At 55.9% G+C, this 18903-nt stretch overlaps 2 protein-coding genes across 2 annotated transcripts in view; both read left to right on the top strand.

Moving 5' to 3' along the window:
- The window catches only part of LOC116940718 (insulin-like growth factor-binding protein-like 1), a 47873-nt gene that overhangs the window by 15560 nt on the left and 13410 nt on the right, over positions 1-18903 (top strand). The gene's annotated exons all lie outside the window — the stretch shown is intronic.
- On the top strand, positions 2262-10393 carry LOC142924136 (uncharacterized). Its single transcript, XM_076065785.1, has 4 exons — positions 2262-2288; positions 7238-7822; positions 8263-10092; positions 10373-10393. The coding sequence occupies exons 1-4, from the start codon at positions 2262-2264 to the stop codon at positions 10391-10393; spliced, it is 2463 nt and encodes an 820-aa protein (XP_075921900.1).

The raw sequence follows: 18903 nt of genomic DNA, 5'->3' as shown, positions 1-18903 counted from the left end.
ACCGCTCCCCATATGAGGATGCACACAAATAGAGACAGACATATTTACATACACACGGGCAGGCAGACAGGAAGGCAGACAGACAGAACAACAAACACCGGACTCGAACCGAGATGAGAACCTGACCCCGCCTCCCGCGTCCCCACGGCGCCAATCCAGGGGCCGGCTCTGCGTGCCTGGACTCGGGGTCGCGGGGAGCGCTGTGGACACGGGGAGCCCCGAACACGTGTCTCAGAGCGAGAGACAGGCCGCGAGACAAACATGAGACAGAGGGGTCCCTGTGTTGTCTATGGGTCCTTGTAAGGTTAAGGGGTGCTATCCGTGATCTCCACTGGGAACCCCGCAATCTTAAGACACGACGGAGTTCTTCGCTATGGAATGTTCCGACTCGCAGCTGACGTCCAGCGCCCATCTGCGCGACCCGACAGCGCGTGGGTACAGCTGGCGGTACCCGCAGCTGGACACAATTGCAGTTGCGTCTCCCCCCCCCCCCCTCTGGGGCCTCTCGTGTGTGACCCTCCCCGCCCCCTCCCCCATCGACCCAACCCCCCTTTCCCCATCATATCCCCCCCGCGCCCCCCCCATCTTGAGCAGCTGTTCAGCTGTAGCGAGGGATGAAGGAGGAGGGCAACATGAACACGGCCCTGTCCCCGCCCTCTCTCTCACGGGCGGCCCCGGGGTGTGTGATGTCTGAGCCTCTGTGTGTGTGTGTACGTTGAACTTCTTTCGCACCGTACATAGCCAACCGCGCTAATCGTAAGTGCGTGGGAAGGACAACAAACTAAGCACGCACAAAATCAGTTCTAAATAACTGAGTTTTCAATGTAGGTGATTTAAAAGTGCATTGCTTCCGTGGCTTCCTAATATCGGAAGGAAGAGCGTTCCAGACGGCCGCAGAAACTCATCTGAAAACGCGCGATGCAGCAGTGGCCGTTTCGCCGTCTTTATTCGATGTTCAGCCAAAATCCGCTGCGAGGATGAGCGGAGTCCCGCGTGATGGTTGATGCCCGTTGACGAGTAGTGTAGTAACCCGCGCACTCCCTTAGGTCGACTCGGCCTCAAATGAGTACCTGGTGCGACGTGTAAACATCGTCACTGGGGAGACAAAAGCGACTGGGGCTCGCTAACAGCCCTTGCCTCGACGAGGGATCTTTGTCTTTTGTGTTCTCGTGGCTGGCGCACTGCCCTACGAACCGGTGCTGGGTCTCCTATAGGTCGACTCAGCCTCAAATGGGTGTGGACGCATGAGCACTGGGGAGACGAAGCCTGCGGCCGTGCGGGGGTGGTGACCCCCCACTACTCGCAAACAACACTCTCCAACAGACTCTAAAAGGCTTTATGGCTGGGATCGTCTCTGTGTTTATATCCGTGTAGAATGCACGTGGTCTGTGTGTGTGCGCGAGTGTGGAAACACCGAAATAAGCGCACGTGTGTGTATATGTGTGTGTGTATAATGGGGGGAGCGGTGGCGCAGTGGTTAGCGCACCATTGAGCTCAGAACCAGGCGAGCTGCGTTCGATTTCCCGCTTAAGACTAATAACAGCAGTGAATATGTGTACCGGTTTCAGGTGTGGGTCTCCCGTAGGTCTACTCGGCCTTTAAAAAAATGAGAACCTGGTTTCGGTATGGAAACATCAGCAGGAGTGAGATAAAGGCGGCCCGGCGTGGTGCTGGCGACCCACCCTCGTGAGCCGTGCGGGCATGCATAGCACTTGCCCCCAACAGTCTGATGAGGCTATACGGTGGTTCTTTGTCTATCGTGTGTGTGTGTGTGCGAGTCTGTGTTGACGTGAATTTCTAAGCGCAAGTGTGCACACGCGGAGTCCCGGGGGTCTGATGGGAGTGGGGGGGGTTAGCGAGTTATTCTGGGGTTTCAGTGGAGGGAAGGGGTGCAGGGGAGGGGGGTGAGGCGTGGGGTGGGGGGTTATGGTTGTGAAGCGGCGGGGGGGGGGAGCATGCATCTGGCCCAACCCCGCACAGAGCCGCGATTGTTGCGCGGATTCCGCGCCGGCCTGCGTCATCACTCGGGCAGCCGCGGCCCTTACCATCCGCGGGGGAAGCGGGGGAGGCGGGGGGGGGCGCGCCTGCACTGGTGGAACAAATAATGGGGGGCATCTCTCACGGAAACAGCGGGGGGGGGGCGGTGCTCATCTCCAGTGGTGGAAATTCCACATTCCTATGGCCAGGGCTTCGCGGTTCGCCGCGAGACTGGAAGAGGTGGCACGTGGCTACGAGTCTCCACAGTCATAGCGAGAGGAATAATGGATGTGGCGCGCCGGCTGTCGATGGTGAGCGTAGAAGGGACATTTGCGAGAAAAGTCGCTCAATAAAAATAACAATGACCGCTGTTGGATGAAGGCCTCCCCGTGCCAGTCATGTGGGGCTATTTGGCCATACTTCACCACACTGGTCAGTGAGGTTTGAATATCGCTCACCACTAATGTTAGCCATGGCCAGGAATTGAACTTGGGTGCTAGGTTCAGAGCGCGCTCTGCAATCCGCTGCATATGGCGGTGTGTGTGTGTGAGTGTCTTTGGGGGTGGGGGGGGGTCTTTGATCTCAGTCTATTCAGGCTTCATGGGGAATCTTTGTCCGGAGAGCGGTGGGGTAGCCGTTAGCGCGCTCTGCTGTGAACCTGGCGATCGGAGTTCGATTCCCGCCCACGGCCAACACCAGTGACAATCATCCGAACCGGTTTTGGGCATCCCCTAAGTCGCCTCAGCCTAAACACGAGTACTTGGAGCGATGTGTAAACATCTTCACTGGGGAGACAAAGGCGGTCGGGCGTGTGCCGTTCCGGCCTTCACAGGTGCTCGCTAACAGCACTTGCCCCAACAGTCTGCTAAGGCTATACGGGGGATCTTTGGCGATGTGAATCTACGTGAGTGTATGCGAGTTGAAGGAGCCTGTGTGGGGCGAATGGTTTCTTTGGAGAGACTTTAACCGTGAAATTGCATTAATGCTGCAAGGCAGTCAACCTCAACGCCGAACTGGTTACTCAGTGATCGATAACCTTCGGTGTCTATGAGACGTTGTTATATTTCCTCTCTCTCCGGCACGTTACCTTAAACTCTCACGAATCGAGGCAGCAAAATTGAAAGCACACATCAGGGAATGCCCAACTCGAACCCTTCACGGTCACGTACAGTGAGGGAAAAAAGTATTTGATCCCCTGCTGATTTTGTACGTTTGCACACTGACAAAGAAATGATCAGTCTATAATTTTAATGGTAGGTTTATTTGAACAGTGAGAGACAGAATAACAACAACAAAAATCCAGAAAAACGCCTGTCAAAATTTTTTATAATGCTGCATCCGCTGGCTTTAAATATGGCAGGCCAGACTAAAAAGCCCCCCGGCGTCTATCTGACAGTGTTTTTAATGTTTCCCAAGACGATAATAGCGACCATGATGATGTTGATGTTCATTATGATGTTCATGATGATGTTCTTGATGACGTTGATGATGTTAATGATGATGTTGATGATGTTAATGATGATGTTGATGATGATGTTCTTGATGATGATGTTGATGATGATGATGATGTTGTTGATGATGATGTTGTTGATGATGATGTTGTTAATGTCCGCCTTACCGCACGGGGGATCCGAGCTCGCTGCACGCGGTGCAAGGAGTGGGGGGGGGGGGACGGACGGCGCGTGGCACGAGCAGAGCCCCCACGACCCACGGGAACATTGTTCCGTGCAATTCCGCTACTCGGCCACGAGAATATTTTTAGTTTATTCCCAAAGATTGAACACGTGGACACGAACCCACTGTGGCCTTATGGGAGAAAGTATGACGTATGTACGTAGGACACTCTTTCGCACCGTACGTCGCCAACCGTGCTCATCGGAGGTGGGGGAAATGTACAGTGATAGGCGACGTTTCGGGCAATGGCCCTTCTTGATAGCACATCAGTCACGTGTATAAAGGACTGCTCGTTTGTAAATGCAGGTAAAGGGACTTGCACACCAGGGCAGCCAAACACCCCCATCCCTACTCCCCCCTTGCAACCCTCATCAGTGGCTCTGGCACGGAGTCCCAACATTCCAACTGCCCGAGCCCACCCCAACACCAGCACTGCGATTGCGACCGTGATCTCCCGGGGTGCGCCCCCACCCCCCATTCCATCCTTACCCCTCCCCTCCGCGGCGCCTGGAGGAGCGATAAGGGGGAGGAGGAGGAGGAGGCGGGAGAAGTCTCCCCTGGCGCGCTTCTCCATCGGCGAGCGCTCCTCCCGGCAAGAGTACTCGTCGGAATCTCCGTGGAGATCGCCCCCCCCCCCGCACCTCCCCCCCACCTCCCGCCCTACCGACCCCCCCCCCCCCCCCCCACTGACCCCCCCCACCGCCCCCACTCCGGATCGTTCGCTATTTGCGAAAAACTGACGGAAGTTAAAAGTGATGCTGTCCGGGTTGACGATGCCCTTTTTGCGTGGAGATAATCACCATCGCCATCCTCGGCCGTGGTCGATCCACTGCTGGATGAAAGTTTCCCCAAACCGCCGCCGCCGGCGGCACATGAAGTGATGTCCTCGCTCCATCTCCTCGGTGCATGCCCGACACGGGGTGTGGCGGCCTTCATCCCGCAGCGGGTCGCCAATGGGCTGTGATTGGGGTCCTTGGTAGCAGCAGCAGTCTCGGCTGGGCTTGTTACCTCCGGTTCGTGGCCGACGTTCAGAACGTTTAAGCAACGCGCGGTTAGAGCGCTCGCCACGAGGTCGGCCAAACATCCCAGTGCAGCAGGACCCTCTCGAAACCCAGTCTCGGGAAGCGGCAAGGCTTTCATTTATGTAACGATCGCGACGTTGCCGCCAACAAATGTGGCTCTACCGTGCTCTCTTACGGGGTAGAGTGCGTGAGTGCACGCGTGGTCAGGAGTCCTCACGCGTAGCCTCGTGGTCTCACGCGTAGCCTCGTGTACTCACGCGTAGCCTTGTGGTCTCACGCGTAGCCTCGTGTACTCACACGTACCCTCGTGTACTCACACGTATCCTCGTGGTCTCACGCGTATCCTCGTGGTCTCACGCGTAGCCTCGTGGTCTCACGCGTAGCCTCGTGGTCTCGCGCGTATCCTCGTGGTCTCGCGCGTATCCTCGTGGTCTCGCGCGTATCCTCGTGGTATCACGCGTAGCCTCGTGGTCTCACGCGTATCCTCGTGTACTCACGCGTAGCCTCGTGGTCTCACGCGTAACCTCGTGTACTCACGCGTAACCTCGTGTACTCACGCGTATCCTCGTGGTCTCACACGCGCCCCGGGTGTGCGCTCTGCCAGCTCCGTCCCGCACTCTCGGAAGTCGTGCGCTCTTCGCGCGGGTGCGGACAGTCCGAGTTTCGCAGTGTGTGGGTGTGTGTGTGTACGCGCCCTACCATTGCGCTACGAATCCGGCGATCCGAGTTCGATTCGCGCTCACGGCCAACACCAGTGACGATTATCTGAACCGGTACTGGGTCTCGCCTAGGTCGACTCAGCCACAAATGGGTTCCTGATGCGGTGTGTAAAGATTACCACGAGGGAGACAAAGGTGGCCGGGCGTGGTGTTGTCCACCCACCCCCTCGTGTGCCGTGCCGGCCTTCATAATTGCTCGCTAGTAGCACTTGCCCTAACAGCATGTTAAGGCTACGCAGGGGATCTTTGTGGTTTTTTAAATTTTTTATGGCGCACTCCATTCCCAGGTGCGCACGGCCCAAATATCACTCCAACGGTGTGCGCACTCACCCGGCGTGCGAGTGTGCGCGCATCACACCCTGCCACTGCGAGCGAGTGAGTGCACGCGCATCACACCGTGCCACGGCGAGTGAGTGCACGCGCATCACACCGTGCCACGGCGAGTGAGTGCACGCGCCTCACACCCTGCCACGGCGAGCGAATGAGTGCACGCGCATCACACCCTACCACGGCGTGCGAGTGTGCGAGTGTGCGCGCATCACACCCTGCCACGGCGAGTGAGTGAGTGTGCACGCATCACACCCTGCCACGGTGAGCGAGTGAGTGAGTGTGCACGCATCACACCTTGCCACGGCGAGCGAGAGAGTGAGTGTGCACGCGCAACACACCCTGCCACGGTGAGTGAGTGAGTGTGCACGCGCAACACACCCTGCCACGGTGAGTGAGTGAGTGTGCACGCATCACACCCTGCCACGGTGAGTGAGTGAGTGTGCGCGCATCACACCCTGCCACGGCGAGCTGTAGGTAGCTGCGTGATGCCGGGGTGTGGACACGCGCAGAGTCGTAGACTCCGGGGCAAAGGGGGGCGGTGCTGACGAGGTGATTAAGGACCCCAGAGCGAAGAAGAAGAAGAGGAAGTTTAATTATCAGAGCGGTCACGTGCGGCGGAGCGGATAGATGGGAGTCATTAAGGCCGCATTAGCCGTGCGGTCACTAGAGGTCGCCCTCTGCGCTCGGCGGTGAAGGGATCCGACTCGTGTGAGCCTCACGTCTCTCGCTCTCTCCGACTCGTGTGAGCCTCACGTCTCTCGCTCTCTCCGACTCGTGTGAGCCTCACGTCTCTCGCTCTCTCCGACTCGTGTGAGCCTCACGTCTCTCGCTCTCTCCGACTCGTGTGAGCCTCACGTCCCTCGCTCTCTCCGACTCGTGTGAGCCTCACGTCTCTCGCTCTCTCGTTTCTCGCTCTCCCACTCAGCTGCCACCCATCCGTTCACACACTCACCACTACTCCGCTCACAGACGCACCGACTTACTCACCGACTCACTCGCACCCCACCACCCACTCACTCACTCATCCACTCCCCCACCCGACCACCCGCCCATCCGAAAAACAAAGCGCCACCCCGTATAGCCTGAACAGTCTGTTGGGGCAAGTGCTGTCAGCGAGCACCTACGAAGACCGGCACGGCACACGACGGGATGTGGGTGGCCAACAAACACCACACCCGACCGCCTTTGTCTCCCACCCACCCACTCACCGACGCACACACACAGTCCGGCGGGGCAAGACGCGCGTGCGAGAGGGAGAGGCGAAGGGCTGGCGCTGAGCGGGGATCGTTGTGGGTATTGTTTACGTGTTTACTATAGTACTACACTGCCTTCAACTTTTACGAACGACTGGATGTTTAAGGTTAGCGATTTGTCGTATTTTCTGGCTTTATAGCAAATTTAAAAATTAAATTACTTTACTATGCAAGAAAAAAATGTCAGTTTGAATATTTACTTTTAAAAAAATATTAGGGCCCCTTTATAACATGTTGCAGGCCCCGCACTAGCTTAATCCAGCACTGCACGGACCCCATCGTTGGTAGTGTCTACACGGAGACCATCGTTGGTAGTGTCTACACGGAGACCATCGTTGGTAGTGTCCACACGGACACCATCGTTGGTAGTGTCTACACGGAGACCATCGTTGGTAGTGTCTACACGGAGACCATCGTTGGTAGTGTCTACACGGACACCATCGTTGGTAGTGTCTACACGGAGACCATCGTTGGTAGTGTCTACACGGAGACCATCGTTGGTAGTGTCTACACGGAGACCATCGTTGGTAGTGTCTACACGGAGACCATCGTTGGTAGTGTCTACACGGAGACCATCGTTGGTGGTCTCTACACGGAGACCATCGTTGGTGGTCTCTACACGGAGACCATCGTTGGTAGTGTCTACACGGAGACCATCATTGGTAGTGTCTACACGGAGACCATCGTTGGTAGTGTCTACACGGAGACCATCGTTGGTAGTGTCTACACGGACATCATCATTGGTAGTGTCTACACGGAGACCATCATTGGTAGTGTCTACACGGAGACCATCGTTGTTAGTGTCTACACGGACACCATCGTTGGTAGTGTCTACACGGACCCCATCGTTGGTAGTGTCTACACGGAGACCATCATTGGTAGTGTCTAAACGGAGACCATCGTTGGTAGTGTCTACACGGAGACCATCGTTGGTAGTGTCTACACAGAGACCATCGTTGGTAGTGTCTACACGGAGACCATCGTTGGTAGTGTCTACACGGAGACCATCGTTGGTAGTGTCTACACGGAGACCATCGTTGGTAGTGTCTACACGGAGACCATCATTGGTAGTGTCTACACGGAGACCATCGTTGGTAGTGTCTACACAGAGACCATCGTTGGTAGTGTCTACACGGAGACCATCGTTGGTAGTGTCTACACAGAGACCATCGTTGGTAGTGTCTACACGGAGACCATCGTTGGTAGTGTCTACACGGAGACCATCATTGGTAGTGTCTACACGGAGACCATCGTTGGTAGTGTCTACACGGAGACCATCGTTGGTAGTGTCTCACGGAGACCATCGTTGGTAGTGTCTACACGGAGACCATCATTGGTAGTGTCTACACGGAGACCATCGTTGGTAGTGTCTACACAGAGACCATCGTTGGTAGTGTCTACACGGAGACCATCGTTGGTAGTGTCTCACGGAGACCATCGTTGGTAGTGTCTACACGGAGACCATCATTGGTAGTGTCTACACGGAGACCATCGTTGGTAGTGTCTACACAGAGACCATCGTTGGTAGTGTCTACACGGAGACCATCGTTGGTAGTGTCTACACGGAGACCATCGTTGGTAGTGTCCACACGGACACCATCGTTGGTAGTGTCTACACGGAGACCATCGTTGGTAGTGTCTACACGGAGACCATCGTTGGTAGTGTCTACACGGAGACCATCGTTGGTAGTGTCTACACGGAGACCATCGTTGGTGGTGTCTACACGGAGACCATCGTTGGTAGTGTCTACACAGAGACCATCGTTGGTGGTGTCTACACAGAGACCATCGTTGGTAGTGTCGACACAGAGACCATCGTTGGTAGTGTCTACACGGAGACCATCGTTGGTGGTGTCTACACGGAGACCCTCGTTGGTAGTGTCTACACAGAGACCATCGTTGGTAGTGTCTACACAGAGACCATCGTTGGTAGTGTCTACACAGAGACCATCGTTGGTAGTGTCTACACGGAGACCATCGTTGGTAGTGTCTACACGGAGACCATCGTTGGTAGTGTCTACACAGACACCATCGTTGGTGGTGTCTACACAGAGACCAACGTTGATAGTGTCTACACGGAGACCATCGTTGGTAGTGTCTACACAGAGACCATCGTTGGTAGTGTCTACACGGACACCATCGTTGGTAGTGTCTACACGGAGACCATCATTGGTAGTGTCTACACGGAGACCATCGTTGGTAGTGTCTACACAGAGACCATCGTTGGTAGTGTCTACACGGAGACCATCGTTGGTAGTGTCTACACGGAGACCATCGTTGGTAGTGTCCACACGGACACCATCGTTGGTAGTGTCTACACGGAGACCATCGTTGGTAGTGTCTACACGGAGATCATCGTTGGTAGTGTCTACACGGAGACCATCGTTGGTAGTGTCTACACGGAGACCATCGTTGGTGGTGTCTACACGGAGACCATCGTTGGTAGTGTCTACACAGAGACCATCGTTGGTGGTGTCTACACAGAGACCATCGTTGGTAGTGTCTACACAGAGACCATCGTTGGTAGTGTCTACACGGAGACCATCGTTGGTGGTGTCTACACGGAGACCCTCGTTGGTAGTGTCTACACAGAGACCATCGTTGGTAGTGTCTACACAGAGACCATCGTTGGTAGTGTCTACACGGAGACCATCGTTGGTAGTGTTTACACGGAGACCATCGTTGGTAGTGTCTACACAGACACCATCGTTGGTGGTGTCTACACAGAGACCATCGTTGATAGTGTCTACACGGAGACCATCGTTGGTAGTGTCTACACAGAGACCATCGTTGGTAGTGTCTACACGGACACCATCGTTGGTAGTGTCTACACGGAGACCATCGTTGGTAGTGTCTACACAGAGACCATCGTTGGTAGTGTCTACACGGAGACCATCGTTGGTAGTGTCTACACGGAGACCATCGTTGGTGGTGTCTACACGGACACCATCGTTGGTAGTGTCTACACGGAGACCATCGTTGGTTGTGTCTACACAGAGACCATCGTTGGTAGTGTCTACACGGAGACCATCGTTGGTAGTGTCTACACAGAGACCATCGTTGGTAGTGTCTACACGGACACCATCGTTGGTAGTATCTACACGGAGACCATCGTTGGTAGTGTCTACACAGAGACCATCGTTGGTAGTGTCTACACGGACACCATCGTTGGTAGTGTCTACACGGAGACCATCGTTGGTAGTGTCTACACAGAGACCATCGTTGGTAGTGTCTACACGGAGACCATCGTTGGTAGTGTCTACATGGCGACCATCGTTGGTAGTGTCTACACGGACACCATCGTTGGTAGTGTCTACACGGACATCATCGTTGGTAGTGTCTACACGGAGACCATCGTTGGTAGTGTCTACACGGACACCATCCTAGGTCACCCTAGGGGTTCACCAAAGCGCTGTGACTGCAAAGCACAGGGAGTTGATGATTTTCAAAGTTTATTATCTCGGCTGGCGAGGAGTGTAGTGTGTGTAGTGTGTGTATGTAGTGGGGTTGTAGTGTGTGTGTGTAGTGTGTGTATATAGTGTGTAGTGTGTATATAGTGGGGTTGTAGTGTGTGCGTAGTGGGGTTGTAGTGTGTGTAGTGTATGTAGTGTGTGTATGTAGTGTGTGTAGTGTAGTGTGTATGTAGTGTGTGTAGTGTGTGTATGTAGTGGGGTTGTTGGTGTGTGTGTGTGGTGTGTGTAGTGTGTGTGTAGCATGTGTGTGTAGTGTGTGTAGTGGGGTTGTTGGTGTGTGTTTAAGTATGTGTGTAGTGTGTGTGTATGTAGTGTAGTGTGTGTAGTGTGTGTAGTGTGTGTGTGTAGTGTGTGTAGTGGGGTTGTTGGTGTGTGTAGTGTGTGTGTGTTGTGTGTGTGTAGTGGGATTGTTGGTGTGTGTAGTGGGGTTGTTGGTGTGTGTAGTTTGTGTAGTGGGGTTGTTGGTGTGTAGTGTGTGTGTGTATTGGGGTTGTTGGTGTGTGTAGTGTGTGTGTGTAGTGGGGTTGTTGCTGTGTGTAGTGTGTGTAGTGGGGTTGTTGGTGTGTAGTGTGTATGTGTATTGGGGTTGTTGGTGTGTGTAGTGTGTGTGTGTAGTGGGGTTGTTGGTGTGTGTAGTGTGTGTGTGTGTAGTGGGGTTGTTGGTGTGTGTGTGTGTAGTGGGGTTGTTGGTGTGTGTGTGTGTAGTGGGGTTGTTTGTGTGTGTAGTGTGTGTGTGTAGTGGGGTTGTTGGTGTGTGTAGTGTGTGTGTGTGTAGTGGGGTTGTTGGTGTGTGTAGTGTGTGTGTGTAGTGGGGTTGTTGGTGTGTGTAGTGTGTAGTGGGGTTGTTGGTGTGTGTAGTGTGTGTGTAGTGTGTGTAGTGTGTGTGTGTGTAGTGTGTGTGTGTAGTGTGTGTAGTGTGTGTAGTGTGTGTGTGGTGTGTATGTGTCCCTGTGCTCTCCTCTTCCTCGGCACAGCGCAGACCTCCATCCAGCTCTCGGCTCCTTTCCTTTACACCTCCTCGAGTCCCAGCTCCTCTGCCGGGGAAGGGTCACAACACGACACGTGCCCTCTCCGTCATCAACCACTACAGCATCAACAACCACGTCATCATCATCATCATCAACAACCACTACAGCATCAACAACCACGTCATCATCATCATCATAATCAACAACCACTACAGCATCAACAACCACGTCATCATCATCACCAACAACCACTACAGCATCAACAACCACGTCATCATCATCATCAGCAACCACTACAGCATCAACAACCACGTCATCATCATCAACAACAACCACTACAGCATCAACAACCACGTCATCATCATCAACAACCACTACAGCATCAACAACCACGTCATCATCAACAACCACTACAGCATCAACAACCACGTCATCATCATCATAATCAACAACCACTACAGCATCAACAACCAAGTCATCATCATCACCAACAACCACTACAGCATCAACAACCACGTCATCATCATCACCAACAACCACTACAGCATCAACAGCCACGTCATCATCATCACCAACAACCACTACAGCATCAACAACCACGTCATCATCATCAACAACCACCACAGCAGCAGCAGCAACAACCTGCAGGCGTGATGAGCCCCAAAGGGGAACACACATTTCGGAGCGCGTCAGCACAAAGATGGCACGGACAGTGGACCCGGGATCATTGTGAACCCAATTGAGGAGTGGTTGGGCCATCTTCCGTGACGTCCACACGCACTCGCCCGTGGTGCCCCATCACCAGCGATGGGGCACCCGGCCCGGTGCGTCGCATCTCCTCCGACCTCCGTCAGGGCAGGAATGTGGACCAGTGAGTCGAGACTCGGTGAATCGATGTCACGACGAGTTCCCTGATGTCACAGCGGGCAGGTCTTCCGACGGTCCCGCACCTCGCTGCAGCAGCCGCCGCAGCTTTGGTCTCTCGTCGCTTGTTTATAGAATCGGGTCATCTGCGGTGGCTGCTCTGCTGTGGTTGCTCCCTGCGTGACGAGATGTTAACTACCTCGCCCGGTAAACAGGACGTCGTGGGTTCAATCCCGACCCTGACACCTGCTCTATATTTGGAGTTTGCGCGTCTTTCTCCCCGTGGTCGCGTGGATTTTTCTAGAATCAACGTCACGCGTTTAGAGTATGTGGCTGCGATACATTTACACGTGATAAGCCACTTCGTTGAGCTATAATTTGTAGCCAGGTCGCTTCTGGTGGTGGTAGTGGTGGTAGTGGTTTTGGTGGTGGTGGTGGTAGTGGTGGTGGTAGTGGTGGTGGTGGTAGTAGTGGTGGTGGTAGTGGTGGTAGTGGTAGTGGTGGTGGTAGTAGTGGTGGTAGTGGTAGTGGTGGTAGTGGTGGTGGTAGTGGTGGTAGTGGTGGTAGTGGTAGTGGTGGTAGTGGTGGTAGTGGTGGTGGTGGTAGTGGTGGTGGTAGTAGTGGTGGTAGTGGTGGTAGTGGTAGTAGTGGTGGTGGTAGTGGTGGTAGTGGTGGTGGTAGTGGTAGTGGTGGTAGTGGTGGTAGTGGTGGTGGTGGTAGTGGTAGTGGTGGTGGTAGTAGTGGTGATAGTGGTGGTAGTGGTAGTAGTGGTGGTGGTAGTGGTGGTAGTGGTGGTGGTAGTGGTGGTGGTGGTAGTGGTGGTGGTGGTAGTAGTGGTGGTGGTAGTAGTGGTGGTAGTGGTAGTGGTGGTAGTGGTGGTGGTGGTAGTGGTGGTAGTGGTAGTGGTGGTGGTAGTGGTAGTGGTGGTAGTGGTGGTAGTGGTGGTGGTGGTAGTGGTAGTGGTGGTGGTAGTATTGGTGGTAGTGGTGGTAGTGGTGGTAGTGGTAGTGGTGGTGGTGGTAGTGGTGGTGGTGGTAGTGGTAGTGGTGGTGGTGGTAGTGGTGGTGGTAGTAGTGGTAGTGGTGGTGGTGGTAGTGGTGGTGGTAGTAGTGGTAGTGGTGGTGGTGGTAGTGGTGGTGGTAGTAGTGGTGGTAGTGGTGGTAGAGGTGGTGGTAGTAGTGGTGGTGGTAGTGGTGGTGGTGGTGGTGGTGGTAGTGGTGGTGGTAGTAGTGGTAGTGGTGGTGGTGGTAGTGGTGGTGGTAGTAGTGGTAGTAGTGGTGGTAGTGGTGGTAGTAGTGGTGGTAGTGGTGGTGGTAGTAGTGGTAGTGGTAGTAGTGGTGGTAGTGGTGGTGGTAGTAGTGGTAGTAGTGGTAGTAGTGGTGGTGGTAGTGGTGGTGGTAGTGGTGGTGGTGGTAGTGGTGGTAGTGGTGGTAGTGGTGGTGGTAGTGGTGGTGGTGGTAGTGGTGGTGGTAGTGGTGGTGGTGGTGGTAGTGGTAGTGGTGGTAGTGGTAGTGGTGGTAGTAGTGGTGGTGGTAGTGGTAGTGGTGGTGGTAGTGGTGGTAGTGATAGTAGTGGTGGTAGTGATAGTAGTGGTGGTAGTGGTGGTAGTGGTGGTGGTGGTAGTGGTGGTAGTGGTGGTAGTGGTGGTGGTAGTAGTGGTGGTAGTGGTAGTGGTGGTAGTGGTGGTGGTGGTAGTGGTGGTGGTGGTAGTGGTGGTGGTGGTAGTAGTGGTGGTGGTAGTGGTAGTGGTGGTAGTAGTGGTGGTGGTAGTGGTGGTAGTGGTAGTGGTGGTGGTAGTGGTGGTAGTGGTGGTGGTAGTGGTGGTAGTGGTGGTGGTGGTAGTGGTAGTGGTGGTGGTAGTGGTGGTGGTAGCGGTAGTGGTAGTGGTGGTAGTGGTGGTGGTGGTGCCGTCGCGGTGCCACCTCCACCGGGCCTCACCGATCAGGGACTTCTTTCCGATGTCCTCCAGCGCTGCCCTCAGTGCTATCCCGCGTTTCTCCTTCTCTGCCCGGCAGTTCCAGTAGCGAAGGACCTGGGGGAGTCGGGGGGGGGGAGCCGACGGTGGGGGGGGGGGGGGGGGGAGCCGGGAGATCAAAGGGGGGAGGGAGAGCGAAGCGGGGTGGGGGGGAATGAGCCCTGGATCCCACGGACGGACGGGCAGGGCCAGGGTCATGAAGGTTTGAAAATTCTGTGGTCTGGGGTAGAAGAGACTGGGGTCCATTGGGGAGGGGATTGGATCCCATTATCTCCGTGTCTGGGGGCAGAGAGGCGTGTAAAGCGCGGCGTTGATGGGGAGGCTCAGGGGTGGGGGGGGGGGGGTGACGGGAGATGCAAACGCGACGATGGGAGATGGAGGTTGCTGATGGCAGATGGGAGCGACTTGGAGGTCATGGAACATGGAGGCGGTCAGGAGACCGGTGTGCAGGTCGCTGTGATCCGAACGCTGAGAGTGAGGAGGGAATCCCCAATGTGAGCAAGTCGTGCGGTGTTCGGCACTTACAGACGTGGTGGCACGGAACACACGGGCCAACTAACAACACCTAACCCCCCCACCCCCCCACCACTTTCGCTGGTGCTAGTGGGAGGGGGGTGGGGGTGAGCTGACAGAGAGGGGCCCGTGTTGTCACGACGCTTTGTTTAGAACCGCGGGGAGGGCACGCCTCGCTGGAGCTGCTCACTGGCCGCCTGAGCCCTGGGATCATCGCAGCGAATTACCGCGGGTGGTGTGGGAGACCTGGACCCACATCTCGCCCCGTGAGCCAGGGAGAGGCGATTCCATGGCTCGACTCCACCACGTGCTGCCGTGTGCCCGGCACGGTCCCAGTGGATTCAGGACGGCTATCCCTGGCATCCTGAAACTTTCTTGAGAAATTGGGATTTTGTCCCAGGTTTAAAATCCCCTAACCTCATACTAGCGACTCGTGTGGGCCACCGTAGACACGGGCAGTCCCACAATTGCGTGCATTTTAAATGTGCAATGTCATAACCTTTTGTAAATGGCGTCTAATTACACACCTCAAGGTAATTGGTCATTTGTATCTAATCACATTTCCGCGAGTCATTTGTAATGGATTTTGCCCATCTCTGGGGGAGTGGGTGGGGCTGGTAGTGTAGCGGGTGGGGCCTGATATAAGCAGTGGGGTATCTGAGACCCAGGGCACACCTCATGACCCCGCAGCTGGTTAACTCGCACCTGGTGACCCGCACCCGGTGATGCGTGACCCCGGTGACCCCGGTGACCCTGCACCCAATGGCCCGTGACCCCATACCCGGTAACCCCACACCCCGTGACCCTAAACTCGGTGACCCTTGACCCCGTACCTGGTAGACACACTCGGCGACCCCGTCGCGCAGCGCATGGTTGTAGTGGATGTTGTCGATGATGTGGTCCGGGACGAGGAGGGCGCGGGCGAACGCGCGCCACTTGGGCCCCACCTCCTCGCTCAGGGCCCTCATCTTGGCTCGCAGGGGGTCCTTCTCCTTCTCGTCATCGTCAGCGCTCTCGCGCAGGATCTTGGTGTCCATCTGCGGCAGGGTCACGCGCGCGTTCACCCCGCCCGCCCGCCCACTTTGTGAACCCACTGCTGAATGAATGCTCTCGCACGCCGCGTCGGGCGTGGGTGTTTGACCATACTTCACCCGCACGCTGGCCAATGCGTGCGGGTGAAGTGCTGGGGATGTTACCCGCCACCGACGTTAGCCGTGGCAGGGAATCAATCGCAAGTGGCTGGGTTACTCGCGCAATGTGCTAACCACTGCGCCACTGCTCACCCGCCACCAAAGACAAAGCTCCCCCGTATAGCCTTAACAAACTGCTGGGGCAAGTACTGTTAGGGAGCACCTATGAAGGCCGGCACGGTATACGAGGGGTGGGTGGCCAGAACCACGCCCGACCGCCTGACCGCCCAGTGGCGATGTTTTTTTTATCCACCGCACCAGGTAATTATTTGAGTAGACCTAGGGGAGGCCAAGGACCGGTTCAGATAATCGCCACTGATGTTGGCCGTGAGCGGGAATCGAACTCGGGTCGCCAGGTTCATAGTGCAGGGCCACCGCCACCCCACACACAGACACACACGAGGGATCAGGCGATTTGTTTTAAGTGCCAGGTGAAGTTCAGTAACGCACGAGACGCTGCTGAGGACCATGAGATATGGGCCGATGCCTGCGGCGTGACGAGAAGAGCCATGCAGGATTCAAGTCGGCGCTCAGGCTGGAGGCTCCTTTTGTGAGATGGAAAATAGCCGGACACGGGGAAACAAGCGGAAATAATAAAGGCTCCAGACATCAGAGAGATTGCTTAGATTCATTAAAATTGCGTATGAATGTTTAAAGGAATATGAAAGACCTTTGCCTCGGCTCCACCTCGGCTCCATCTCTTGGATCTCCCCAGGGAGCGCCCTGTTTGTTCCTACCGGCTGATTGCCGGCTCGCAGACTCTCGCTTCCACATCCTCCTCCATTCCGAACAAACCCTTTCCCCCCTCCTTCCTGTCTCTGTCCTCTCTCCTTCCTCACCACCCCCCCTCCACCACCACCACACCAAGCGGCATCCAGGAGTGGAGGGCCGCCGCAGGCCTACAGACCCCAAGGTGGCCCCGTCCCTCAGTGCGTCATCACAGCTCTCACGAACGGCGGTGACATTCACACAAACGTGGACGTACAAGGGAGTGGGGGGGATACACGCGATTTAACCCCCGCTTCCAAAAGTCTGTCTCTCCCCGGACGTTTTGCGTCGATTGAAGGGAATGTTGAATTTGTAAAATCTGACCTCCAGAAATACAACTCCCATCGCACTGGGTGAGTCTCGCTGCGTCTCACCCCTCCGTCTCTCTCCTCGGCGTGTGTCTGCCTCTTTGTTTTCTCAGGTGTCTGTCTCTCCCCATGCCTCTGTCTCTTTTTTAGTATTTCTCCGCGTGTGTCTCTCGTGTGCCTTGTGTCTCTCTGCACGTCTCTACGAGCCCGAATGGCAGCAGGGGCTCGATCTTCCCCCATGTTGCACAGGGCGCCCCCCCCACCACCCCCGATGGTTACGATGGCTTTACCCGCATGGTGTCCCGGCCCTCACGGGACTCACGGTGTTCACGTCGCTCCCCGGAGGCCCCCGTGAGTTCACGGGGCCTGCGGGGTGCGGCGTGGAGCCGGAGGGTTCGGGACCACGCAGCGGGAGATGGAGCCGGGGGAGCTAGAGACTCCCCACGCGCTATCAACCCCGGCCCGAGCGAGACTCCGCGCACAATCGCAGCCCCCGGGACATGAATTAGCAACGAGGCAGAGGCAACTCGCCCCGCGGCATCCCGGGGGCACCGCACGCACAGCTCACTCGCCGCGGGCGACTTGCTGTAGCAGGCGGCAGCAGCGGGAGCAGGAGGTGGTGATGAGGTGGTGATGGGGTGGTGATGAGGTGGTGATGAGGTGGTGATGGGGTGGTGATGAGGTGGTGATGAAGCGGTGATGGGGTGATGATGGGGTGGTGATGAGGCGGTGATGGGGTGGTGATGGGGTGGTGATGAGGCGGTGATGGGGTGGTGATGAGGCGGTGATGGGGTGGTGATGAGGTGGTGATGGGGTGGTGATGGGGTGGTGATGGGGTGGTGATGAGGCGGTGATGGGGTGGTGATGAGGTGGTGATGGGGTGGTGATGAGGCGGTGATGGGGTGGTGATGGGGTGGTGATGGGGTGGTGATGAGGCGGTGATGGGGTGGTGATGGGGCGGTGATGGGGTGGTGATGAGGTGGTGATGGGGTGGTGATGGGGTGGTGATGAGGCGGTGATGGGGTGGTGATGGGGTGGTGATGAGGTGGTGATGAGGTGGTGATGAGGTGGTGATGGGGTGGTGATGAGGTGGTGATGAGGTGGTGATGAGGTGGTGATGAGGCGGTGATGGGGTGGTGATGAGGTGGTGATGGGGTGGTTATGGGGTGGTGATGGGGTGGTGATGGGGCGATGATGGGGTGGTGATGGGGTGGTGATGGGGTGGCGCGTTAATGGGTAAGCCCGGTGTGGCCGCACCGTGACATTGGCCACGGTCGACCTCCAAGGGCAACGGGAAGTTTAAGCTGCCCGCCGAGGGACGGAAAGGGCAGCGCGGGGGTGGGGGCAGGCGACTGCCTTTCCCCCAGTCGCGTGCTGTGTAGAGCGTGCCATCATGTCGTCATCATGCCATCATGTCGTCATCATGCCATCATGTCATCATCATCAGCAGCAGCCATGATCTCTCCGCTGCAGAATTAATGCCTCTCCCAAGCTGTCACCCCCTCACGACTGCGAGATCGATAACGGTCTTCAATCCATCTCGCCTCATTTCACGTCTTCTTCTTTTACCGCCTCTCAAATGTGACGCCCAAGGGCGGGTAAAATTAAACAAAACAATTGTTAATAGTTTACATAGCTTAGTTGATATCCATGCTGCAGTTTCCCCCCTCTCCTCACTCCTCTCCTCTGCCTCGTAGCACCGCACGAGATTTGCTGAGCCCTAGAAGTGAGTGAGAATGGAGCGGGCGACCGCTCGCCCTGTCCCAGTGGAGATTTGAGGCGACACCATCGCCAGATGCCCCCAGGACGCGTCCCTCGTTCCTAACAGCCTCGTCGTCAGCCAGCGAGCAGCCGTGTGCCGTCAGTCTC

This window comes from Petromyzon marinus, chromosome 9 (assembly GCF_048934315.1).
Source record: "Petromyzon marinus isolate PM22_M1 ecotype Great Lakes invasive population chromosome 9, UKy_Petmar_22M1.pri1.0, whole genome shotgun sequence".
NCBI classification, from domain to species: domain Eukaryota; kingdom Metazoa; phylum Chordata; class Hyperoartia; order Petromyzontiformes; family Petromyzontidae; genus Petromyzon; species Petromyzon marinus.
Note: the sequence above shows the minus strand (reverse complement) of the source record. Positions and strands in the feature narration are given on the sequence as shown.